This window comes from Sus scrofa, chromosome 2, assembly GCF_000003025.6.
Source record: "Sus scrofa isolate TJ Tabasco breed Duroc chromosome 2, Sscrofa11.1, whole genome shotgun sequence".
Taxonomy (NCBI): Eukaryota; Metazoa; Chordata; class Mammalia; order Artiodactyla; family Suidae; genus Sus; species Sus scrofa.
In genome coordinates, this window is record NC_010444.4 from 8,577,542 (window position 1) to 8,603,553 (window position 26,012).

Consider the following 26,012-nt stretch of genomic DNA (forward strand, 5'->3'; position numbering starts at 1 on the left):
TAGGTCTCTAGTTTTCACACATTGCCTATTCTCAGGTCCACCATAAGACCGTATTCTACTCAGTGATGTTATAATAACTCTGAAAAGAATAATGAGTCAATAACTGCTTCGGGAAGGTACCAATGGAGGACTCTTTCAGCAGAGATTTCCCTGCCATGTCATTATACAAATCACCTTCTCTCCTATTAACAGCACCACTTGTTTTATGTACTATGCTTGTTTAGGAGGATAGCCTTTGGCTAGATCCTATGATACTATTTCCAGATAATTAATAGAATCATGTCTTATATAACATGATTTTCAACAATTATATATAGCTTCATAGCTTTGAAAGGTATGGTTGACAGGGCCTTTGTTAGTGGGTAGTCTGTGTCCATGTCCAGGAAGAAGCTCTAATATTACAGTTAGGAGAGAGGATTTTCCATATATCATTTCCTCACTTGATTTCAAAAGTCACTAGTTCTCTGACTTCCATTTGTCTTTTTATAAAAGTCCTTTTGAGAAATACTACATAGTACAGAGTAAATGAAACATGCTCACTGATAATCCTGTTGAAAAATGAGGACAATTTGGAAACATTAATGAGCTTTTTGAAGAATGACTCTGCAACTCTGTGTCAGATGAAAAGGAAACTTGCCCAACATTATCACCATAGTTTTCTATACCTGTGCTTGCTATACCTCTCCACTAAAAGGCACCTCACTCTACTCTGTGTCACAGAGCGTCTGCTGATTCACAACTGCTGGTGGTAGCATCAAAGACCAACGAGAACTTGTGGGACTTTCTCTGACACAAAACATCAGATTTTATAGACTGGCAGCCAGCCTTTGGGTGATGCACAATAGATGCTGTCTGGTCTTTCTCATGATGGGATATCAAACATTTCATTAGGAAGCAGATTGGATAAACCAATGCCATTCATTATTGATAATTCCCTGGCATTTCCTTTCTCTCTTTTCTGCTTCTTGCCAGTTGTCATTTCTGTGCTTCTTGATTTCTTAGGAGTCATTTGGCAGGGGAAAGGCAAAAGAAGACTGTAAGACTGATTGATCTGATTGACTTTGTTTCAAATCTAAAGCCTAGAGGATGTAAGTGGAAGAGCTAATAAGAGAAAGAAGTTGGGTGTCTACAAAGCCTGAGGATAGAAGAGGTTGTAGGTTGTGGGGGAGCAGGAACCCAGTCCTGAGCCCTGGCAGCACTCCATGGAAACAGAAGACTTCCTACCATTGTGGCTGCAAAAGGAGCTGAGCTGTCAGATGAGAATCCCCAGAGTCCAACGACTCTTTGTGATGTGAAAGGCAGAGTTGCTGCACCTGAGTGTCCACTGGCCCAGTAGTAACTTGGTAATCTCTTTGAATAGCTAATGATAACCAGTGCAGTCCCTCCTTGTAACCACCTTGTCATTGTGCCACTGTGTATGCTCCTGGAATCCAGGTAGCTCTGGAAATAAGTCCCAAATAATTTCCCAAACGAATTGATTTGTACTTCTCCACCAACCTGGAGGGAATGAGGACTTTAATAAATTTTCTTTGCCTATAGAATATAAAAATGTGATGGCTACACTGATACACACAGACTAATATCTGCTATATCTGTTTTTATGAATTTTTTTCATGTCCTCTTTATATCTGAGGTTCTTAGCATGCTCCTTGGTAATTATTCCATGCTGAATAAGTGGTTACTGAATCAACGAAAAAATTTTAAATCTCTTTATCATGACATCATTCTGTGTTTTAAGCAGTTGTATGGCATATGTTATTTTATAATTCTACCATCAATTTATACATTTCCACTTATATTCTAAATACCAAGCAAAAATTGGTATCTTATTTAGTTTGCATGTCTTTAAGTTCCAGTGTACAATTTTTCATAAATTTATTAATCATAAGATTTTTTCTTTTGAAAATTATGTGTTCTTGCATATTGAATTATGTCTTCTTTTCATAAATATTTATTAGAATTCTACATGGTAACATATAACCATTTTGAAAATTGTTAATTTGTTTTTTTGAGTTTATTTTTTGTGATATGATAGTTAAGAATGTCACATATCCTTTTAAAACTTAGAATACAGAAACACACAAAGAAATAAAAGTCTCATAAAGGTACATACCACTTAAAGTTAAGAGCTTTTGTCATTTAGGTGAATATTTTTCTAGATTTCTCCCATTAGTTTTTAGAGTTTTGTCCAATAGAGGTATTAAATGAGTATTTAATCAAATCTACCTATATTCACATCTCTGGCATATGCTCTACTACTCAGATACATTTTTTTTTTATTTTGCCTTTTTGCCTTTTCTAGGGCCACTCCTGGGGCATATGGAGGTTCCCGGGCTAGGAGTCTAGTTGGAGCTGTAGCCGCCGGCCTACACCACAGCCACAGCAACGTGGGATCCCAGCCACAGCAACGTGGGATCCCAGCCGTGTCTGCGACCTACACCACAGCTCACGGCAGCGTCGGATCCTTAACCTACTGAGCAAGGCCAAGGATCGAACCTGCAACCTCATGGTTCCTAGTCAGATTCGCTAACCACTGTGCCACGATGGGAACTCCTCAGATCCATGTGTTTTTTAATTGCAAGGTTTTGTACTTACATTTCCTATTAAGTAACATGGCTTAATTTTTCCATTCATCATTTTAACCATGAATATTTTTTGGTTTAGACAACGAAGTCAAATTATTAGTCGTTTATTTCTAAAGCTAGTTAATGACATTTATTACATAATCATTAGGTTCTACCAGTGATTTACAATGTCCAAATTATCAAATTTTAAGTATCCTACAGGCTATCATCTCATTCTGGACTTCTTTTGATTTGTAAATGCATCTACATTTCATTGCAGCATATGCTGCCCCAAATACTTCTGCCACCTTCCCCCATAAACTTCATTTTCCTGAATCTTGCCTTCTATTAATTTGTGTATAAATTTGGAACTATTTTTCAAGTTGTCCCAAAAGTAATTATTCCATCAATTACTCTGTCATTAATTGGAGTGGAACCAACGTTTTTAATACTGTTGTATCTTTCTATCTGGGAACATGCTAGGGATGCGCTTTCCTCCAACTTATTATCATGATCAACCACAGGCATTTTATATATCGGCACTTAGTACTACAATTGTAAATGGACTCCATTTTTCCATGACATTTTTATTTATTTGTTTTCCAATTTTTGCCAATATCTAGGAGTGATCCCAATTTTTTTTCTTGTTTATCTTGCTCTTTGATTGGCAATTAGTTCCTGGAATTCCTTAAAACTGTGTCACTTTCATGAAGGTATCTTCCTGCTTTGCTTTTCTCAAGCCTTTGCCCCTAGAACAAATATGAGGAAAACAACAAATAAACAAACAAAACATAGGAAAAGTCTATATGTTCTACATTCCTTAGAGCAGGCAGATTCTTGGTCTATGATTTTTTAATTTTTATTTACTTATTTTTATTTTTTAAATTTTTTTTGTCTTTTAGCTATTTCTTGGGCTGCTCCCCGTGGCATATGGAGGTTCCCAGGCTAGGGGTCGAATCGGAGCTGTAGCCGCCAGCCTACGCCAGAGCCACAGCAACTCAGAATCCGAGCCGCGTCTGCAACCTACACCACAGCTCACGGCAATGCCGGATTGTTAACCCACTGAGCAAGGGCAGGGACCGAACCCGCAACCTCATGGTTCCTAGTCGGATTCGATAACCACTGTGCCACGACGGGAACGCCTATGATTTTTTTAAAGAAATTTTTTTAGGGCTGCACCCGTGGCATGTGGAAGTTCCAGGGCTAGGGATGGAATCAGAACTGCAGCTGCCAGCCTACAGCACAGCCACAGAAATGCAGAATCCCAGGGGCATCCATGACCTGTGCCAGATATTAAAGCCACTGAGCAAGGCCAGGGATCCACCCTGCATCCTCATGGAGACTAGGTCGGGTTCTTAACACACTGAGCCACAACGGGAACTCTGGTCCATGAGTTTTGATAAAAATGGGGACACCTGCCCTGAGTACTTGAGTAAATTTTGTGATTCGGGTTAACAGATGCTGACTATTGCCTTTGGAATGGATTGGCAATGAGATCCTGTTGTGTAGCACTGGGAACTATGTCTAGCCACTTTATGATGGAGCAGGATAATGTGAGAAAAAAGAATGTATACATGTATGTGCAGTAGAAAAAAAATGTATTGGGGAAATTGAAAAAAATAAAAAAGAAAGAAAGAAAGAAACGGAAAAAAAAAATTGTGAATCAAAAGACCAAACTCCCAGGGCGGGATCTGGAAAGGCCGTTTTGATAGTTTTGATGCTCACCCTTGGACCCCATGGTATTGGCTAACAAGGTCTTTGGAAGAGGTAAGGGAAGTGTACAAAAGTTTTAAAATCCTTTAAAATTCTTAATCTTTTAAAAATACTAATATTTACCACCACTTTCCTCTCTTTTATCAACACTTTCACTCCTCGTGAAAACCTGATGCTCGGCATCTCGCAAGCAGCACGCTAGGACCCCTTCTTCTGATGTGTATTGTCTTCGGTGGGAGGGGCTCTCATCCTCTCCCTCGTCTCCCTCAGTTTCTTCAGTGACCAGGGCAGGTTGCAGACATCAGCAATCTCTAGCACTTACTGCCCTCACTGGGCTGAGGGCTGCGGGAGTCTGAGGCATGAGAATGTTGTGTTTGAACCTGTACACAACAGGTATGTCACACTAGGGAACCCAATTCTGGCCTCTTCACCACTCAACCTGTTACAGGCTGGGCAGAGTTGTGATCTAGGGAGCCTTGGAGGAGTACAAGGTCACTGTAGGAAAGGCTGAGGCTGTATTTAAACCAAAGGGACTGACCACATGGAACAGTCTAAGCCATCTAATAGTATAAGCCATCCCCTGGGGACAGGGACCCTACAGGGTGCCTCGCTCTCCTCAGCACTGATTTATATCACATAGCAACCCTAAGGGACGGCCAGGGGTTGACTCACTCCTTTTCCACATCCTGAATGGAGTCAGGCAGAGGCCGATTTCTGGTTTCAGGAAGAAGTGGGGCCAGAAAGCCAGCAAGGATGGAGAAGCCTCCATAGATGATCCAGGGCAGGTGGGGCGAATACTCAGTCAGAATCATCAAGAGGGGAGCCAGGGCTGCCCCAATATTAGCAGCAATTCCCATGACTCCTGAAGCTGTTACCCTTGAAGCGCAAACAATACAAACACAATCTGGTATGAATCTGGCATAATCAGATGCGTTACGATCTTGCTTTGATTATTTGAGATACTCCAACAGCGTTTAGATACTTGAAGGCTGATGATGTACTCTTACATTTAAAATATGCTCTTTTTTTTGCTCACAATTTTTTTCAAGTGCACAAGTGCATTAAGACATATTTTCATTGTTTAAAAAATACTCTTGTCCACAGCACCTACCCTTTAAAGGTTTAGCAAATTATTGGAGATGATACATTAAAGGGCTTAACTCAGTGCCTGACAGAGTTCAGCTTTTAGTAGATTTTTGGCTGTAATTTCTGTTATTATTCATACTATTACAATCAATGCTTTTGATAACTAAACCAGATTAGTTTTCCTCCCACTGTAAGTCTTGATTCACTGGGACAGGTCTATTTTGACCCAGATAGAGCTGCCATGAGATTGTGTACCTGATAATGGTGGGAACGAGTTCATTTCCATGGGCAAAAGAACACATGAGAGCCACCGAAGAAACCGCTACTCCCAAAGTTGACAAAGCCACACGCAGGGTCTGCATTTCTGGAGAAGAAGACCAGTGAGACTGAGGCAATCTGAGCTGAAGAAATCACCATTCACCAAATTATTAGTGAAAAAGACACCATTGGAGATGTTTGCATGTGTTAAATACATGGAGAGGAAGTGCACAGGGGCAGAGAATGTGCAGAGACTAATACCTGAGAATACGTTATCTGTTTATTACCACTTAAATAAGAATTTAATAACCCAAGCTATTGCATCAACTCTTCTTACGTATCAGAGATTTCAGAAATTCGCCACAGATGGAAAGGGGAACAAAACCCAAGAGTTTGTTTTCATTTGTTCTGTCCAGTGTCTCCTCTGCTTTTAATGTATAACATAGGAGTGTCATTTGAGCAATGACTGCCAAATATAAGACTCATCAGTAACCTCCAGGAGCTTAAAAACCTATAGGTTTACACGATATTGACATAGGGCTAGTACTGCAATAGAGACTGAAAAAGGAACATGACTCTTATGTTAACGGCAAAGCTGGAGAGTGGCTTGATGGAGAATAATAGTTTGGGGATTCAAGAACAAGGACCGTTTAAGGGAAAAGAATAGTAAGACTTTGGAAAGCTCTGAAAGGAAGATTCAAAGAGTCAGTTTTCTATCCTGTTTTTAGAAATCATGAAAGTGTTAACAACATCTGAATGGGCTCTGTTGTCAGGCAGCAAGCTTGCCTCATTGCTGCTGCTATTCAAGATGAGGAGTAGAGCCCAACAGTCTGTAATCCCGTAAAAGGCGTAACTGCACCGGGAGTTGGGTGAAGTAGGGTGATCCCACCTGGGTTCCTCTCTTCATTATATATGGCCATTCAATTTAGTAGAATAGATTTTTAGCGAGGCTCTTAACAGCTTAATGCCATTTTCCTACTCTATACACCTTCTATGCTTGAAGATAAGGGATTAACAATACCTTAGAGTGAAGATAACACCCTGAAACCAGGGTTGCAGTTATGGCGACCTAATTCCAGACACCTTAGTGAATACATAGAATTGGGGAGTAAATTGTCACTGAAAACGGTAGTCATAAGAAAGAGACCAGATAGAGGAAGTGACCGTTGTGTCCTCCCATGAGATAACAATTATATGCAATGACACAATATCGTCATTTATAGTTACAGGTGTGATTGGCCAAAGGAAAAGTGATCAATTGCTCGAGGGAAACTGTCAAGAGTAAATGGCACCAATGGCCAGATACAGCTCAGATATGATGTAAAAATCATAGGTCTAAACTGACTTTTGCTGACCTTTGACTCTTTCACAGCTACTTAATGACAGATCTGTCCTATATCCTCAGATTGGTTTTGGACATCCTTGGAACCTCTAGTCTGCATTTTCTTCTAGCTTCAGATTCTGTCTTCAAATCTCTGGGGTAAGATATTGTCTTATTTCAATCTGCAGGCTCTCTTCTCACCTTGAGGCACAAATGTGATGGCCAGAATGGAGATTCCAAGAAGAAACATGAAAAGCGTTTGGCTTATTTGACGACCCAGGTGATTCAGCGCCAAAAATGCAACATAATTGGCTGGGAGGTTGACGACGCCAAAAAGAACTTGGAACAGGAAAACATTGCTCCCCATGTACTGGAGGTGGAGAATCAGGCCAAAAAAGGACATGAAGTTTGCAAATCTGTGGTGAACAAAGATGAAAGACACTTATTGTAAGGTTTAGAGCCTATGCGTTACAAATGATGATAGTAAATACTAACCAGACAGCTAGTGATTTGTTTTAAAGTATAAAAACATGGTATGTTTCATGGACTATTTCCTGTAATGATTTTATAACTATAAAATAATTGTATAATTGGAGCTCCTGATTGTTAAGTTCTGGGGAAGGGCTTGCGGTGTTTTTGTGAAGGATGCATGATGGAGTTTTCTAGGGTTTTAGAGTTTTCTCTGTATCTTCATCTGGGTGACGGTTGCATATGGAAATAAACGTGGAGCTGTATATTTTTGTGCGCTTTACTGTTTGTAATTTTACCTCATTTAAAGTGGAAAAAAGCGAAGAAAGTTGAAGTCAACATCTGTACCCTGACTGTTGTTCTCAGCCTTGGTTTCCAGTGATGAGTTTGGTAGGATGATATGCAAAACAAAACTCTTCATTGTATGACCAGCCCTGGGTCAGACTTTGTATAACAAGTCTGTCAATGCAGCAATTGTCTTTATGGCTTCCTCCTGTTTTATCTCAACTCTATTTCTACAACATGCCGTGTCCCTGATAAGGGATAGATTCATGTCCCCACTCTTTGAATGCTGTTGTGCCCTGGGTGAAGCCCACCTCACAAAGGACAGGACACAGATCCTTTTACGCAGGTTGGGTGTGCGGAACAAGTCAAACATAGTGGTTTTGGTCTGCGCTGCCTCCAGCTCCTCCTGCAGGGTGGCTCCCACAACCTTCAACAACAAAAACAACAAACTGTTCAGTTGCCCCACAGTCATAGGCTTCAAGAGGCCCCCAACAGAGGACAAGATAGAGAGCTTCCCTTTCTGTCTACGGGAAAATACAGCCATTAAAGATATAATGACAAGTGTAAAAGTGGTATGAGGCGTGGATTACAGGTTTAAATTATGTGGCAATGAAAACATCTGAACACAACTTGAAAGACTTGAGAGGGCTGCAGGGCATCAGAAAGGGTGTGTATGTTAACCATTCAGATTAGACAGGGAATCAAATGCAGATTACTTGGATTACAGTCCAAAGCTCCGTTTGTGCCAGGTGGCATGAAAGATCTGGGAACTAAGTATGGTTATCAGCTGGCTGTCCTTTGCAGAAAACTGTTTATCTCAGGAAAAAGAACATTTCCTGAGAGGCTTTATTTTGGTTCTTTGCTCAGTCACTTTGGGAAAAATCCTTTCATGTGGTGCCTCCATGAATAAGATGCCTTGAATTAAATCTGAGGATGAAATCAGGAGAGATCTTGGGGTTGAATGATTTATACCCAGAGTTGGTTATAATCTGGAGTTACTTAGTGGCCCTGCACCAGGCTATGTATATACTTTAAAACTCAATTTACTTGGAGTTCCCTGGTGGCCAGGTGGTTAAGGATCCAGTGTTGTCATTGCTGTGGTTTGGCTCTGGTCACTGCTGTGGTGCGTTGCGGGTTCAATCCTGGGCCCGGAAACGTCTGCATGCCACAGGTGTGGCAAAAAAAAATCCCCAAACCAACTGTAATTTACTTGTCATTAAAAAGAAAAATAAGTTGAAGAATCAGAGTAGGAGTAAGTGGAGAAAAATAATAGCACCTCTCTTATAAGTATTTCCTGGGCCATACATGAGGCTACAAATATGTACATGGAATTATATCCAGTACACTTCAGATGCTTATTTATTAGATAGTCAAACAATATAGGCTTAATTCTAATCCCACCTCTGCTAATGAGAAAACACTGGAATAACTTCATGAGGAATTCAGAGCAACGAAAGGCCATCCTAAATGAGAACCTACACAGGCAAGAACGTCCTTTCAGTTGTAAATCTAGCCTGAGTTGCAAATTATTGGACTTATGCTTTCGGAAGAGAGGAGTCATAATGGCATTTCCTTCCTGCATCTAGTTCCTGATTCCCATGACCACAGGCCACTGTCATGGGTAGTGGTATAAAAATCAAACAATACCTTAAACTTGGCCAGACAAGAAATGCCATGTCTGTAAGATTGGCCTTAAATTACACCTCATACAAAAGTTTGGGATATTTTGCCGTTATTTTACATGCACCGTTCATTTTCTGTGAGTAGACACAGATGTGAATAGTGTGAGAAGTATTGGGGGAGGGGGGGGTGATGCCAGATCACTTATAAGAACTCAAGGAACTTCTCCTACCTGGTAAAACCCTTAGTAAAGGAAGAAGAGGGGAGTTCCCGTCGTGGCACAGTGGTTAACGCATCCGACTAGGAACCATGAGGCTGGGGGTTCGATCCCTGGCCTTGCTCAGTGGCTTAAGGATCCGGCGTTGCCGTGAGCTGGGGTGTAGGTTGCAGACGCGGCTCGGATCCCGCGTTGCTGTGGCTCTGGCGTAGGCCGGTGGCTACAGCTCCGATTCGACCCCTAGCCTGGGAACCTCCATGTGCCGCAGGAGCGGCCCAAAGAAATAGCAGAAAGACCAAAAAAAAAAAAAAAAAAAAAAAAAGGAAGAAGAGGCCCATATTCAAATGGGAGCCTTCTGGATCTTCACTTTTTTAAATGAACTTTTCTCTCTGATTTTCACTTCCCTTGCTTATTTTTAAAAAAAACAACTATTTGTATCATTCATAACACTATGCTGGGGTGAACAGCACGAAACAGCCCATGTCTGAAGTCTTGGGCAGTCCAGTAGTGCCCTGGAATTAGTGTGTACAAATTCACAAAAGCCCTTACCATCATGTTGGTGACTTGAAACTGACTGCGGTGGTAACAGTCATACCACAGACATTGACAATCGCAAATCTGAACTCTTATGTTTTTTTTTTCCTCCTGTAATACTAAGTGTTAAACATTTACCAGCACACCACTGGCTTGACCCCTCTGTAGTTATTTGGACTGCTCTCAACTGCAAATTTAAACATCTCTCTGGCTTGTTTAAACCTGGAGCTCCACCTTAACCTGTAAGACCCACTTCAGATATAACTACCTCCAGGATGAATTCACTGCCCACATACCTGCAGTTCAGGTTATATCTCCCTCCTGACATTCACATCCACACTTACTTTACTTCAAAGAGGCTTTATCAAAGCCCATTTTATTGTTGAGTGTGATCTTTCTGAAGACAAAAGCTGTAGACTTTTCCCCTCCTGCCTGTCCAGTATTTGTCTCCAATTTGGAAAAAAAAAAAAAGGGATGGAAAGAGGAAGACAAAAGAAAAAAAAGGAAGGCAGGAAGGGTGGAAGAAGCTGACTGAAGGTGGAGTGCATTTAGAAATGGATGGATCAGGAGTTCCCGTCGTGGCGCAGTGGTTAACGAATCCGACTAGGAACTATGAGGTTGCGGGTTCGGTCCCTGCCCTTGCTCAGTGGGTTAATGATCCGGCGATGCCGTGAGCTGTGGTGTAGGTCGCAGACGTGGCTCGGATCCCGTGTTGCTGCCGCTCTGGAGTAGGCTGGCGGCTACAGCTCCGATTAGACCCCTAGCCTGGGAACCTCCATATGCTATGGGAGCGGCCCAAGAAATAGCAACAACAACAACAACAACAACAATAATAACAAAAAAAAAAAAAAAAAGAAATGGATGGATCTGAAACTTAAGAACCAATATAGGTAGAAAAGGTTGATTTGGAGCACTTTGGGAGGATGTTTGTGAATGAGATCAGAGCCAATGAAAATGGACATTAATTTCCTCAAAATTATAATTTATGACATTTAGAGAGAAACGTTTCTTCATGTAGTATAGTTGGGAAAGCTCTGAGGTTTAATGGATATGAGAGACACTTGCAGCGGATTCGGTGGAGAAATCCATGTTGTTGTCTCAGAGTTACCATGAGATCATCACGCAGGCGTCACAGACACCATGATAAAAGTGTGCCATCATTGACTTTGTGAGGACTGAGCTTCAGATGAATACTTTTCTTATGGTTTGATTGGAGAGTGAGCCTTGGAATCATTTAAGAAAGTATGCGGAGAATGTAATTCAGACTAGACTACTAGGGAGCACAAGCTCTTAGGTTTCTACTGGGTTGGAAACACTGAGAACATTAGAAATGAAGATTTAAAAATATTGCACATGTCAAAGTTTCTTTAAAAAGAAGGACTGTGACAATAATTCTTTATCACTTCTTTATCAGTTCTCAATGTCACTGTCTGGCACCTGGTCACCTCAGACCCCAGCCACATGCCTGCCTATGACCCCCATCACCAGACCTGCCCTTGGCTCATGACCAGCAGTGAGCCCACCGAGGGACCCTGGAATGAGACCTGTCTGTCACCAGCAGCACAAGGCCCATCTGTGGACCCTGGCATGTAGTCTGTTCACAGACAATGGCACCAGACTTGGCTGCAGACCCCAGAACCAGTTCTGCCTGTCTATGGACCGTAGCAGTGGATCTTCCTACTTGAAGACCCTTGCAGAAGGCATACCCATACATGGCCCGAGGCAGTAGGCACACTGATAAACCCTGTCACTATGGCCTAGAATATCCAGCCATAGCGACTGGTGAAGGGCTTTCCCTACCAAAGCCAGACTGTAAAGACTGGAAGAAATAATTGTTTCTTCATATGCACAAACACAAATACATGGCTATAAGGATCACAGAGAATCAGGGAAACATGACAAAAGACCAAAATAAAGCACTAGTAACCAGTCCTTAAGAAGTGTAGATCTACAAACGGCCTACGAAGATTTTCAAAATAATCATGAGGAAGCTAGTGAGCTGCAAGATAACCCAGAAAGACAACCAAATGAAATTAGGAAAACAATACATGAAGGATATAAAAAAATTAACAAAGAGGAGTTCCCGTCGTGGCTCAGTGGTTAACAAATCCAACTAAGAACCATGAGGTTGCGGGTTTGATCCCTGGTCTTGCTCGGTGGGTTAAAGATCCAGTGCTGCCGTGAGCTGTGGCGTAGGTTGCAGACGAGGCTCGGATCCCGTGTTGCTGAGGCTGTGGCATAGGCCAGCAGATATAGCTCCGATTGGACCCCCTAGCCTGGGAACCTTCATATGCCACCGGTGCGGCCCTAGAAAAGGCAAAAAAGACAAAAAAAAAAAAAAAAATTAACAAAGAGATGGAAACCATAAAAACCAAATAGAAATTCTGGAGATGAAACATATACTAAATAAACTGAAAAATTCAATAATGGGCTTCAATAGCATACTTAATCAAGCAAAATAAAGGACGTATGAACTCAGAGAGAGGTCATTTCCTGTGCTCTATTCTGCTGGCCTTGCTAGCCTGAAAAAAAACATCAGAATGTTAACTGGAAAGAAATGGATTAGTTTTTGTTACTAATATAGAAACCAATATCAACGTTTTACAATCATAAACACTAAGTGCATAGTTCCCATCATGGTTCAGCAGAAACGAATCTGACTGGTATCCATGAGGATGCAGATTCAATCCCTGGTCTCGCTCAGTGGGTTAGGGATCTGGCGTTGCTGTGAGCTGTGGTGTAGGTCACAGACGTGGCTTGGATCCCGCCTTGCTGTGGCTGTGATGTACACCAATGGCTACAGCTCTGATTCAACTCCTAGCCTGGGAACCTCCATGTGCTGCAGGCGCAGCCCTGAAAGGATTTTTAAAAAAATACTAAGTGCTATCTGACTCTGTTGAGGAAATATCTGTATCCAATCCTTTTCACATCAGCATTTTCTCTCAATGTTAACTCAAATGATGTTGACAGCTGTTGAAGTTAAGGGCAATGAGAAAAGAAGACCCCCAACCACACCTGTTTCCCACCCTTTATTCACTTTATGGACACCAACAAGTGTCTATGTCAGGGCATATCTTCTCTATATCCCATAACTAACTCCCTCTCCTATTCACCTCAATGGTGAGGATGTCTCCAGGATTCTTTATTCCATTTCTTTGTGCGGCTTTTCTAAGTTCCTTTAAGCCCTCTTCAGGTTTGTTGGTGATAATCAGCCACCGAGCAGACTCTGACAGCCACCTGATCAAAGAAAAGGACAGAGGTACAACCAACTCTTATTTGACCATTTTTTTAACATACACTTTTTTTAAAGACTATTGGATTAGGAAGATGTGGTACACAATGGAATACTACTCAGCCATAAAAAAGAATGAAATAGTATCATTTGCAGCAACATGGATGGAACTAGAGACTCTCATCCTGAGTGAAATAAGTCAGAAAGAGAAAGACAAATACCATATGATATCACTCATATCTGGAATCTAATAAACAGCACAAATGAACCTTTCCACAGAAAAGAAACTCATGGACTTGGAGAATAGACTTGTGGTTGCCCAGGGGGAGGAGGAGGGAGTGGGAGGGATTGGGAGCTTGGGGTTAATGGATGTAAATGGATGCTTTTGGAGTGGATTAACAATGAGATCCTGCTGTGTAGCACTGCGAACTATGACTAGATACAACACAGCACAACAATGGGAGTCAAAATTATGTATACATGTATGTGTAACTGGGTTCCATGCTGTACAGTGGGGGAAAAAAAGTGTGTTGGGGGAAATAACAATGGAAAAAAATACACTTTTTCCTGAAATGCCTCTCCTCTCCCATCTCGTACGGACCTGTTGTTTTGTTACATCAGGAAATATACACTTATGTTCTCTTGTACCATAACTAGGAAACTGTGGGGATGATTCGTCTACTCTGCACACCTTCGCTGCTGGGATGTGGAGCAGACGTCATAGTGCCCCTCCTCCATTATTCTGGGGGATAGTTTCAATTTCAGCAAATAAAAATAGCGTGTTTAGTTAAATCTGTGTCCAGATAAACAGTGACTATTGATCATTCTTGAGTATGGCTATGTTCTATGACATATTTTGGACGTACTAAAAAGCATTTGCTGTTTATTTGACATGTTAGGTTAATGAGACACAATTTTATCAGGTTAGTAAGTGAAAATACAGAATTCTTATATAATAAAAATTTCATAACAACAGGAATAATTTTTAGGGTAACTATGTTCTGTACATTATTTGGCATACCATACAAAAATTTGTTGTTTTATCTGAAATGCATGTTTAACTGAATGCTCTTGATATTACCTGGCAACCTTACCTGTTCTGCTTCTTTAATTGTACATAGGGCACAGAGTAGCAGAGCACATGCTCCCGTGTCAAGAAAGACCCATCAGAAATCTCGCATCCTAATTCTGTGTCCCTTGCATCCTAGGATCCCCTAAGACAAAGGAAGTAAGAAATCTTATACCTTGAGGAAAGAAAGAAGACAAATAATGGTACAGAAAACACCAGCTGAAGGGTTTGCCAGTCTCGGATGGCAAAAGCCAGTCCTCCCAGGATGATCTGTCCCATACAAGCAGCACAGATGGCCATCGTCATTCCCATGGCTTGGAATCGGGGCACTGTCCATTCTACAACTGAAAGAAGACATAAAGAGGGTTTTGACTTCAAACAAAGTTAGGATTTTAAAGTCAAAGTTCAGGCTTGGAAAATAGCAAAGATCCAAAGTTTTGACTTACTAAGCACAGAACAGTTTGTCAGGATGCTCATGGTGGAAAACCCAGCCAAAAAGCGCAGCGAGCAGTAAATGAGGAAGGTGGGAGCAAAGGCTGCGCAGGTGTCAGTGATGGCGAGCTGGAGCAAGCACCACCTGAGCATTAACTTCCTCCCAAACCTGAGAAAGAGGAACAAATTAAATACAGAAAGAGTAACGATCTATTGTAAAAATTAAGCAAAATGCACCTTTTGGTATAGCAGAAATGATCAAAACGTGGTAAATCAACTATACTTCAATAAAACTTTAAAAAATGAAAAATGGACACACTTAGAAATTTAGGGAATTTTAAAATTATTTTTATTTTACTTACTTTGCTGTTTTTCTTTCCTTCTTAGTTTTATTGAGATACAATTGCCACAGAGCATTAGGCAAGTTTAAAGTGCACAGCATAATGATCTAACATACATGCACCAGGAAATTATCACAATAAGTTTAGTGAACATCCATGATCGCATATAGATACAAAATTAAAGAAATAGAAAATTTTTTTTCCTTGTGCTGAGAACTCAGGCTTTACTGTCTCAACAGCTTTTGTGTATAACCCACACCAGGGTTAATTATATTTATCATGTTGTACCTTATATCCCTAGTAGCTATTTATCTTATAACTGGGAGTTTCCACTTTTGACTCCTTTAATCCAATCCTCCCCCTCACGATAACTCTGCTAACTGCAAATCTGATCTCTTTTTCTACAAGTTCTTTTTTTTTTTTTTTTTGGCTTTTGTTTTTTTCTAGAGCCGCACCCGTGGCATATGGAGGTTCCCAGGCTAGGGGTCAAATCGGAACTACAGCAGCCGGCCTACGACACAGCCACAGCAACGCTGGATCAGAGCCATCACTGCGACCTACAGAACAGCTCATAGCCATGCCTGATCCTTAACCCACTGAGCAAGGCCAGGTATCGAACCCTCAACCTCATGGTTCTTAGTCAAATTCATTAACCACTGAGCCACAACGGGAAGTCCCATTTGTTTTTTTTAAAGTGTAATTGACCTATGTTAGTTCCTGTTACATCACATAGTGATTCCATATTTCTAGACATTTCAAAATGACCACCACAATTAGTCTAGTCTGTCACCATACAAAGATATTATATAGTAATTAACTATATTCTCCACACTGCATATTTCATACTATTGACTCGTTTATTTTGCACTTGGAAGTTTATGCCTTTTCATCCTCCTCACTATTTCTCTCCTCCCTACACCCTCCTCCCCTCTGGCAACTGACTATTCTCTGTATCTACAACTCTGTTTCTGTTTTATGTTTGTTCATTGCTTTCTTGTTTAGATTCCATGCATAAGTGAAATCAGCATTTGTCTTTCTCTACCTGACTTATTTCAATTAGCATTAATACCTACTAGGTCCATCCATGTTGTCACAAAGGGCAAAGTTTCATTCTTTTTTTATGGCTGAGCAATATTACATTATCTGTCTCCTATCTATCTATCTATTGATCTATCGATCTAAGTACATACACCATATCTTCTTTATCCATTCATGTATTGATGGACACTCAGTTTGCTTCTACATCTTGGCTATTGCAAATAATGCTGCAATGAACATAGGAGTGCATGTATTTTTTTTGTTTTGTTTTCTTCAGATAACCATGAGTGGAATTGATGTGTCATAGGGTAGTTCTATTTTTTCTCTTTTCTTTTTACAGCTGTATTTGCGGCATATGGAAGTTCCTGAGCCTACACCACAGCCAGGCCAACACTGGATCCAAGCTGCACCTGCAACCTATGCCTTAGCTTGCAGGAATGCTGGATCCTTAACCCACTGAGCCAGGTCAGGGATTGAACCCACATCCTCACAGAGACAGCATTGGGTCCTCAAGCTACTGAGCCACAATGAGAACTCCAGGGTAGTCCTATTTTTAATTTTTGAGGAACCTCCGTACTCTTTTCCATAGTGCACCAATTTAATTCCCATTAACAGTGCATGAGCGTTTCCTTTTCTCCATATCCTCACCAATGCTTGATATTTGTTGCCATTCTGACAGGTGTGAGATAACATTGTTTTGATTTGCATTTCCCTGATGTTGCTGAGCAGTTTTTCATGTGTATGTTGGTCATTTGTTTGTCTTCCTTGGAAAAATGTTTATTCAGATCTTCTGTCCACTTTTTAGTCAGGTTGTTTTTTTTTTTTTCGATGTGGAGTTCTATGAGTTCTTGTATACTTTGTATATTAATGCCTTGTTAGCTGTATCTTCTCCCATTCAGTAGATGTCCTTTCATTTTGCTGATAGTTTCCTTCAATGTGCAAAAGCTTTTTATTTTATTTTATTATTTATTTATTTATTTATTTATTTATTTATTTTTTGCCATTTCTAGGGCCGCTCCCGCAGCATGTGGAGGTTCCCAGGCTAGGAGTCGAGTTGGAGCTGTAGCTGCCAGCCTAAACCAGAGCCACAGCAACGCGGGATCCGAGCTGCGTCTGTGACCCACACCGCAGCTCATAGCAACACCGGATCCTTAACACACTGAGCAAGGCCAGGGATCAAACCTTCAACTTCATGGTTCCTAGTCAGATTTGTTAACCACTGAGCCATGACGGGAACTCATGCAAAAGCTTTTTAGTTTGATGTAGTCTCATTTGTTTATTTTTACTTCTATTTCCCTTGCCTGAGGAGACATATCCAAATATATTACAAAGACTCATGCCAAAGAGTGTGCTGCTTATGTCTTATTCTAGAAATTTTGTGGTTTCAGGTCTTACATTTAAGTCTTTAATCTATTTTACAATTTATTTCTGTGCACAGTATGAGAGAGTGGTCCAGTTTGATTCTTCTGCGTGTGGTTGTCCAGTTTTCTTAACATCTTTTATTGAGGCTGTATTTTACAATTATATATTCTTGCCTCCTTCTATGAGACTAATTGACATATAAATTTGAGTTTATTTATGGATTTCCTATTGTGTTCCATTGATCAGTGTTTGTTTTTGAGTTCAGTACCATGCTGTTTTGATTACTATAGTTTTGTGGCATAGTTTGAAATCAGGGAGCATGGTACTCCAGCTTTGTTCTTATTTCTTGGATTATTTTGATTATTTGAGTTTTCATACAAGTTTTAGAATAATTTGTTCTAGTTCTATGAGAAATATCATTGGTATTTTAATAGAGGTTGCAATGGATTTGGAGATTTCCTTGGGCAGTAGAGTCATTTTGTTTATTCTTCCAATCCTTGAGGACGGTAAGTCTTTCCATTTGTTTTATTGCCTCCAATTTCTTCCATCAGTCTTATAGTTTTCTGAGTATAGGTCTTTTGCTACCTCAGCTGGATTTAGTCCTAGGCCTTTTATTCTTTTTGATGCAGTTGTAAATAGGATCATTTCCTTAATCATTCTTTCTGATAATTTGTTGTTAGTGTATAGAAATGCAACAGATTTCTGCACATTAATCTTGTATGTTGCAACTTTACTGGATTCATTGAGTTATATTAGTTTTTGGTGGCATTTTTACAATTTTCTATATGTATAGTATCCTGTCATTTACAAACAGTGACAGTTTACTTCTTCCTTGCCAATTTGGACTCCTTATATTTATTTTTATCAGATTGTTTTGGCTCAGAATTCCAATACTAGGAGAACAAAAGTGGTGAGAGTGAGCATCCTTGCCTTGATCCTGATGTTAGTAGAAATGCTATCAGTTTTTCACCATTGAGTATGATGTTAGCTGTGGCCCTTATTACTTTGAGGTATGTTCCCTCTATACCCACTTTGTTGAGAGTTTTTTTTTTTTTAATCATAAATGGATGTTGAAGTTTTCAAAAATTTTCTGCATTTATTGAAATGGTCATATGAGTCTTATTCTTCAGTTTGTTAATGTGGTACATGACATTGATGGATTTGAAGATTTTGAACCATCCTTGAATCCCTAGGATAAATTTTGTTTGATCATGATGTATGATCTTTTTAATATAATGTTGGATTCAGTTTGCTAGTATTTTGTTGAAGACTTTTGCATCTCTGTTTATCAGTGCTATTTGCCTGTAATTTTCTTTTTTTGTGATATTTTTGGGTTTGATATCAGGGTAATGCTGGTCTTGTAGAATGACTTCAGAAATGTTTCTTCCTTTGCTATGTTTTGGAATAGTTTAACAAACTTAGATATTTTAAATTTTCTCTAAATGTTTGGTAAAACTCATCTATGAAGCCATCTTATCCTGGACTTCTTTTACTGGGAGTTTTTTTTTAAAATTACTGATTAAAATTCATTACTGGCAATTGATCTTTTCATATTTTCTATTTCTTTCTGTTTAAGTCATGGAAGATTGTACATTTCTAGAAATCTGTTCATTTCTTCTGGTTTGTCCATTTTATTGGCTTATAATTGTTCATAGTCATCTCTTATGATGCTTTTTATTTCTATTGTGCTCCTTGTAACTTCTCCTTTCTTATTTATGATTTTATTGATTTGGACACTATCTTTTCTTGATGAGTTGGGCTAAAAGTTTATCAATTTAGTTTATCTTTTCAATGAACCAGCTCTTCATTTTGTTGATCTTTTCTATTGTTTCTTTACTTTCTATTTTGTGTATTTCTGCTTTGATCTTTATGATTTCTTTCTTTCTATTAACTTTGGGGTTTTTGTTCTTCTTTCTCTAGTTGGTCCAGGTATAAGGTTAAGCTGTTTATTTGAGGTAGACTTATATAAACTTCCCTCTTAGTACTACTTTTGCTGCATTCCATATATTTCAGAACATTGTGATTTTGTTTCATTTGCCTTTATGTATTTTTGACTCCTTTGATTTCTTCAGTGAACCTTTGGTTGTTTAGTAATATTTGTTTCAATTCCACATCTTTGTGCTATTTTCTTTCTTTCTTTTTTTTTTTTTTTTGTCTTTTTGCTTTTTCTAGAGCTGCTCCCACAGCATATGGAGGTTCCCCGGCTAGGGGACTAATCGGAGCTGTAGCCACCGGCCTACACCAGAGCCATAGCAATGCGGGACCCAAGCTGCGTCTGCAACCTACACCACAGCTCACAGCAACACCAAATCCTTAACCCACTGAGAGAGGCCAGGGATCAAACCTGCAACCTTATGGCTCCTAGTCAGATTTGTTAACCACTGTGCCACGATGGGAATTCCATCTTTGTGCTACTTTCTTGTAGTTGATTTCTATTCTCATAGCATTTTGATTAGAAAGATGCTTGATTTCAATTTTCTTTAATTTACTGAGACTTGTTTTGTATCCTAGCATATGACTTATCTCAGGGAATGTTCCATGTGTACTTGAAAAGAATGTATGTTATGATGCTTTTTGATGGGATATTCTACATATAATTATTAAGTCCATCTGGTATAATGTGTCACTTAAGGCCAGTGTTTCCTTATTTATTTTTCTGAAATACACTCTTGGTATTGTACATTCTATGGGTTTGACAAATTTATAATGACATGTGCTCACCCTTACATTACCATAAAGAGTAATTTCACTGCCATAAAATAACTTTATACTCTGCCTATTGATTTCTTTCTCTCCTACTTATTCTTTTATTGTCTCCATAGTTTTGACTTTTCCAAAATGTCATATAGTTTGAATCATAAGTATGTGGCCTTTTCAGACTAGCTTCTTTCACCTGGTAATACATATTTAAGTTTCTGTCATGTCTTTTCATGGCTTGATAACTCATTTCCTTTTAGCATTGACTAAGATTACATGGTCTGATGTGTCACAGTTTATTTATGCCCTCTTCTACTTAAGGATATGCTGGTTGCTTCCAAGCTTTGACAATTACAAATAAAGCTGCAATACACACCCATATGTAGGCTTTTTTTGTGGACATAACTTTTACCTCCTTTGGATAAATACCAAGAAGCATGATTGCTAGATTATATGGCAAGAGTATGCTTAATTTTACAAGAAACTAATGAAGTATCTTCAAAAGTGGCAGTGCTATTTGGTATTCCTATCAGAAATGAATGAAGAAGAGTTCTTGTTGTTCTACGTTTTTGTCAGCATTTGGTGATGTCAGTGTTTTGTTTTTTGCCGTTCTAATAGGCATGTATAGAATCTCATTGTTTTAGTTTGCATTTTCCTAATGACATACAATGTGGAACACATTTTTGTGTTTATTTGCCATCTGTATAAGTTTTTGCTGGGGTGTCTATTCAAGCCTTCTGGCTTTTTTAAATTGGGATGTTCATTTTCTTTTTGTTGAGTTGAGTTCTTTGTGTATTCTGTATAACAATCTTTTTTTGAATGTCTTTTGCAATTATTTTTTCCAGTCTGTGATTTATCTTCTCATTCTCTTGATTATACTTCTTTTTAATTGCAGTGTAATATGGAAAATATGAATTGCTATTTTAACTGCTTTGGGTTGTGTAAACCACTCACTGGTATTAATTACATTCACAGTGTTGGTCAATCATTTTCATTATCTACTGCCAAAACTTTTCAAAATCCTCAACAGAAACTTTGTACCCATTAAGCAATAACTCCGCATTCCTCTTTCTCCCCAGCTTCTGGTATCTCTAATCTCTTTTTCTCTATGAATTTCCCTATTATACATATTTCATATAAGTGGAATTGTACAAAATTTGTCCTTCTTTGTCTGTTTTCATGGTTCTACATGTTTTACTATGATTCATAATTTTATTTCTTTTTATGGCTGAACAATAGTCCATTGCATGTACATATCTCATTTTATTCATTCATCTGTTGATGGATACTTGGATTGTTTTCACCTTTTGGCTATTGTGAACAACATCGCAATGACATTGTTGTATAAGCTATCTGTTTAAGCTCTTGTTTTCAATTCTTGGTTTTATACCTAGAAACAGAATTGCTGGGTCATGTGGTTATTCTAAATTTAATGTCTTGAAGAACTTCCGAAGTATTTTCCACAGTTGTGGCACCATTTTACCTTTCTATCAGCAATGTATAAGATTCCAATTTCTCTATATCCTTGTGAATACATGTTATTTTATTACAACCTTAGTAGGTGTGAAGTGGCATTTTATTGTGCATTTGACTTGCATTTTCGTTTTATTTTTTCATTTTTTAATTTTATGATTTTTATTTTTTCCATTATATTTGATTTACAGTGTTCTGTCAATTTCTACTGTACAGCAAAGCAACTCATATATATTATATATTTATATATATATAAATCATAAATAGAAATTACATTTGTTTTTTGCCATTCTAATAGGCATGTAGTAGTATCTCATTTTTAGTTTGGATTTATTATATTTATATCATATTTATATATATATAGTAAATATATATATTTATCATATATATTATAAATACATATATTTTTTCTCACATTATAGTCCATCATGTTCCATCACAACTGACTAGGTATAGTTCCCTGTGCTATACATCAGGATCTCATTGTTGACTTGCATTTTTAAAATGACTTAATGTCTTTTTTATGTGCTTATGCACCATTTGTATACATTTTTAAAAGAAATGTATACAAGTGCTTTGCCCATTTAAAAATTGAGTTCTTTGAATTGTTTTGTTTTGTTTTTTGACTATACCCACAGCATGCAGAAGTTCCCAGGCCAGAGACTGAACCCATGCCACAGCAGTGACCAGAACCACTGAATTGACAATGCTGGATCCTTAACACACTATGCCACAAGGGACCTCCAAGTCTTTTTATTGTTGAGTGGTAGTTCTTTATATATTCTGGATATTAAACCCATTCCTTTGGTATATTTGCCTATATTCATTCCTTATATATGATTTGTATTTTCTCCCTTTACATATGTTATCCTTTCACTTTCTTGATAATGTCCTTTAATGTGCAAAAATTTTTAATTTTGATGAAGTCCAATCTCTCTAAATTTTCTTGGGTTACTCAGGCTTTTGTTGTTATATTTAAGAATCCATTGTCAAACCCAAAGTCAAGTAGATTTGTCCCTGTTTTCTTCTAAGAGTTTTATGGGTTTAGCTCTTTTTTAAAATTTTTTATTAAAGTTTTTTTTAATTTTTTCTTTAAATTTTTTTTTTTTTTTTGTCTTTTTGCCATTTCTTGGGCCGCTCCCTCAGCATATGGAGGTTCCCAGGCTAGGGCTCGAATCGGAGCTGTTGACGCCAGCCTACGCCAGAGCCACAGCAACGCGGGTTCCGAGCCGCGTCTGCAACCTACACCACAGCTCACGGCAACGCCGGATCGTTAACCCACTGAGCAAGGGCAGGGACCAAACCCGCAACCTCATGGATACTAGTCGGATTCATTAACCACTGCACCACGACGGGAACTCTAGTTTAGCTCTTATATTTAAGTTACTAATCCATTTTGTGTTAATATTTGTTCTGGTTTTAGTTTTATCCTCATTCTTTTGCATGTGAATATCCTACTGTCACTGCACCCTTTGTTAGAGGGGTCATATTTTATCCATTGAATGGTCTTTTTCAAAAATCATTCAACATAGATATATTGTTTTATTTTTACTTCTGCAAGGTGAGTGGTTCTGTGTTATAAAACCATTAGAAATGAACACTCTGACTCTGAGCACTTTTATAATGTAAGTATAAAATCTGTGAATCAGTACAATCAGATTCACAGATTTCATCTGAGATGACATTATGATAGTAAATGATAAGGGGGCACCTTAATTCCTTACACCCTTCAGAAGAGACAGGCTTAGGTGGTGGCATAGCTGGCTGTCTAATTCAGAAGTGGTACTGTCAGGGACAAGATACTTCAATTTCTTTCTTTCTTTCTTTCTTTCTTTCTTTCTTTCTTTCTTTCTTTCTTTCTTTCTTTCTTTCTTTCCTTCCTTCCTTCTCTCTTTCTGTTTGTTTTTGTTTTTGTTTTTTGCTTTTTAGGGCTGCACCTGTGGCATATGGAAGTTCCCAGGCTAGGAGTCCAATTGGAGCTACTGCTACTGGCCTATGCCACCACTGCAGCAATGCAGGATGCAAGCTGTATCTGTGACCTACACCACAGCTCACAGCAACACCAGATCCTTAACCCACTGAGTGAGGGCTTGAACTCACATCCTCATGGATCCTAGCTGGGTTCGTTGACTGCTGAGCCACAATGGGAACTCCAAGATACATCAATTTATAACATCACAAATAGTGACAGCAGTTGTCATTGGATTAATTACCTATATGGTAAAAATTTTACCTTTATCAAAAATAAAATTCAGGGTCACTGGATTAATTTTTCTGTACACCACAGAGACACACTGCTACGTATAACACAGGTTTAATAAGAATGTCAACTCATCACATTTGAGAAACAGGGACATGATAATCATGCTCTGAAAATCCACAAGCAGCTTGGAGGGGCCAGGAAGGATTGAATATGGCTCCCTGGCCAAAGCCTGCAACACTTTTGCCATATCCGTGTCATCAAACAGGTTGAATCTCATCTTTCTCTCTCTTCCCATAAACTTTTCTCATCTTTCTAAACCACGTGTTGTGTCATCTCTGCTCTAAACCTCATCCTAAAATGCTCCCATGTCTGATGGAGATGTTTCTGTATCCCAGTGCTCACAATTGACAAAATAGCACTCACCACATTGATTGTAATTCTCCATTTGTCGGTGTTTTAGATCCCTGGGGACAAAGTAAGCCCCAGGACAGTGTAATTTATGGTAAGTGTTTCTTAATAGAAGAATGATTTGTGAGTTCATATAAATACTCCAGAATAAAGAAAGCTGTGATCCAGAGACACTCACCTGTCTGACAAATGGCCATATATGATGCTTCCCACCAGCATTCCAACCATGAATAAGAATTTGGCCACTGATTTTAGTGACTGAGATTCACATATCAGGTCCCACTGGAAGAGAAGGAAACCAGCAAAAGAGAGCTCCACAATTTATAACCCCCCCCAGTGGAAACCTGATTGAAACAGCTTAAATGATTTACAAGTTTCTTCATTTCAGCCCCCCCTTTTCCCTCCAACTTCCTTTTTTACATTAGTTGACTTTTATCATTCAAGTCTCAGTTTAATCGTAACTTCCTTTAGAAAGTCTCCTCTAGACCTATTAGTTTTAATAGTCCTTTGTTTTATTCCATACTAAGTGGTCCTCAACCTTGGCCACAGAGGAAGAGCATTTGAGTAGGTTTAAAAATTTACAGATGCCAGAATTTCAGTACAGATTTTCTCATATGGCTGCTCTTGGGTACTTAGAAATTTTGATCAGCGTCCCTGATATTTTTACTTTGCAGACAAGGTTGAGCATTACTGACCTTTTTAATTACATCACAGTTAAGTTATCTGCTTAACGTTTGGTCTTTCTAATAATAAAAGCCAAAAATAGCAAGGTCACATCTATTTTGGGGTTCATCAGACTCATTAAAAATAGGTGTCCGACATTCAATAAAGAAGTAATTCATATATGATGAGAGAATAAAGAATGAACACCTAATAGTGACTAAAGGCCAGATGCTTCATTACTCTGTTACCTCCAAACACCCACACCATGTACTCATGTGATGTAAAGAGTCCTTTACCTTAGTCACAATGGTGGAGGAGAAGGCGCTTCGGTCATACACCCAGCCGTCCACACAGGGCTCCGTGTCCAGGTCAGTCACGTTGGGGAAGGTCTCATTCAGGTGAAGGAGCTGCCTCTGGGGGTGGAGGTAGCGACGACACTTCTCCGGCTTCAAGTTTGAGTCCAGGGGGATGGAGATTCTCAGGAGGGCATCTTGGCTGAGGGTCCCAGTGCTATTAGCAGAGTCAGTGTCATTGTCAAGGATGTGGACCCAGCAGCGATGGCCAGGGACAGCTGCCGTGAAGTTCTCCAATAGGATGTGAGGGTACGCTATGAGGCTGCAGATACAAAGGAAAACCATCTGAAGGATCTGGAATCTTCCTAGGCCTCCCACTTGATCCAGGAGGTCCTGAAAGGCCATCGAAGCTGAACAGATGATCCTCAAGAGGAGGCAAAATAACTGTATCTAGAAAAGTTCACAGGGAGAAAAGGTTTCCTTTCACTATGTTACACGCTAGGTGTGTATTGATCCTGATCCTAGCGTTAACTCGATGGGCCCCGTCTCACCTCCACGGCAAGGCCATGGGAGCTAGTCTTCCAACTTGTTTGAGCATCAGATGGCCAACGGTTTTCTTTAAAGTCACAGAGAAATATTTTTCTGAGATGCTTCCAGCAGTTGACAAAACTGTTTAAAGGTCTATTTTGTGAAAATTCTTTTTGTCAGCAGTGCCCTGAAGTGGCATTGGACTTT

At 39.2% G+C, this 26,012-nt stretch overlaps 1 protein-coding gene and 1 long non-coding RNA gene across 2 annotated transcripts in view; one reads left to right on the forward strand and one right to left on the reverse strand.

Annotated features, from left to right (window-relative positions):
- Window positions 1-7,749, forward strand: part of LOC110259242 — a 42,684-nt gene extending 34,935 nt beyond the window's left edge. Inside the window, exon 3 of the long non-coding RNA XR_002341449.1 lies at window positions 7,131-7,749. This is a non-coding gene — a long non-coding RNA (uncharacterized LOC110259242). The remainder of the gene's footprint in view (window positions 1-7,130) is intronic.
- On the reverse strand, window positions 3,132-26,012 carry LOC100513779 (solute carrier family 22 member 9). The gene is made up of 11 exons (XM_021082907.1): window positions 25,829-26,012; window positions 25,281-25,727; window positions 24,500-24,603; window positions 14,814-14,968; window positions 14,543-14,711; window positions 13,180-13,303; window positions 8,007-8,122; window positions 7,144-7,358; window positions 5,619-5,727; window positions 4,950-5,153; window positions 3,132-3,313 (listed from the first exon to the last, which is right to left on the reverse strand). Exons 2-11 carry the CDS (start codon window positions 25,680-25,682, stop codon window positions 3,253-3,255), a joined length of 1,659 nt encoding a protein of 552 aa, XP_020938566.1. The 5' UTR covers window positions 25,683-25,727; window positions 25,829-26,012; the 3' UTR covers window positions 3,132-3,252.

Excerpts from the sequence above, each read along its gene's own strand:
- LOC100513779 (XM_021082907.1), bottom strand. The coding sequence starts at position 25,682 with ATGGCCTTTCAGGACCTCCTGGATCAAGTGGGAGGCCTAGGAAGATTC. Across the intron at positions 8,123-13,179 it reads GAGACATCCTCACCATTGAG|GTTGTGGGAGCCACCCTGCA; the intron begins GTGAATAGGAGA and ends TTGTTGTTGAAG. Across the intron at positions 7,359-8,006 it reads TGTGTCCTGTCCTTTGTGAG|ATTTGCAAACTTCATGTCCT; the intron begins GTGGGCTTCACC and ends TGTTCACCACAG.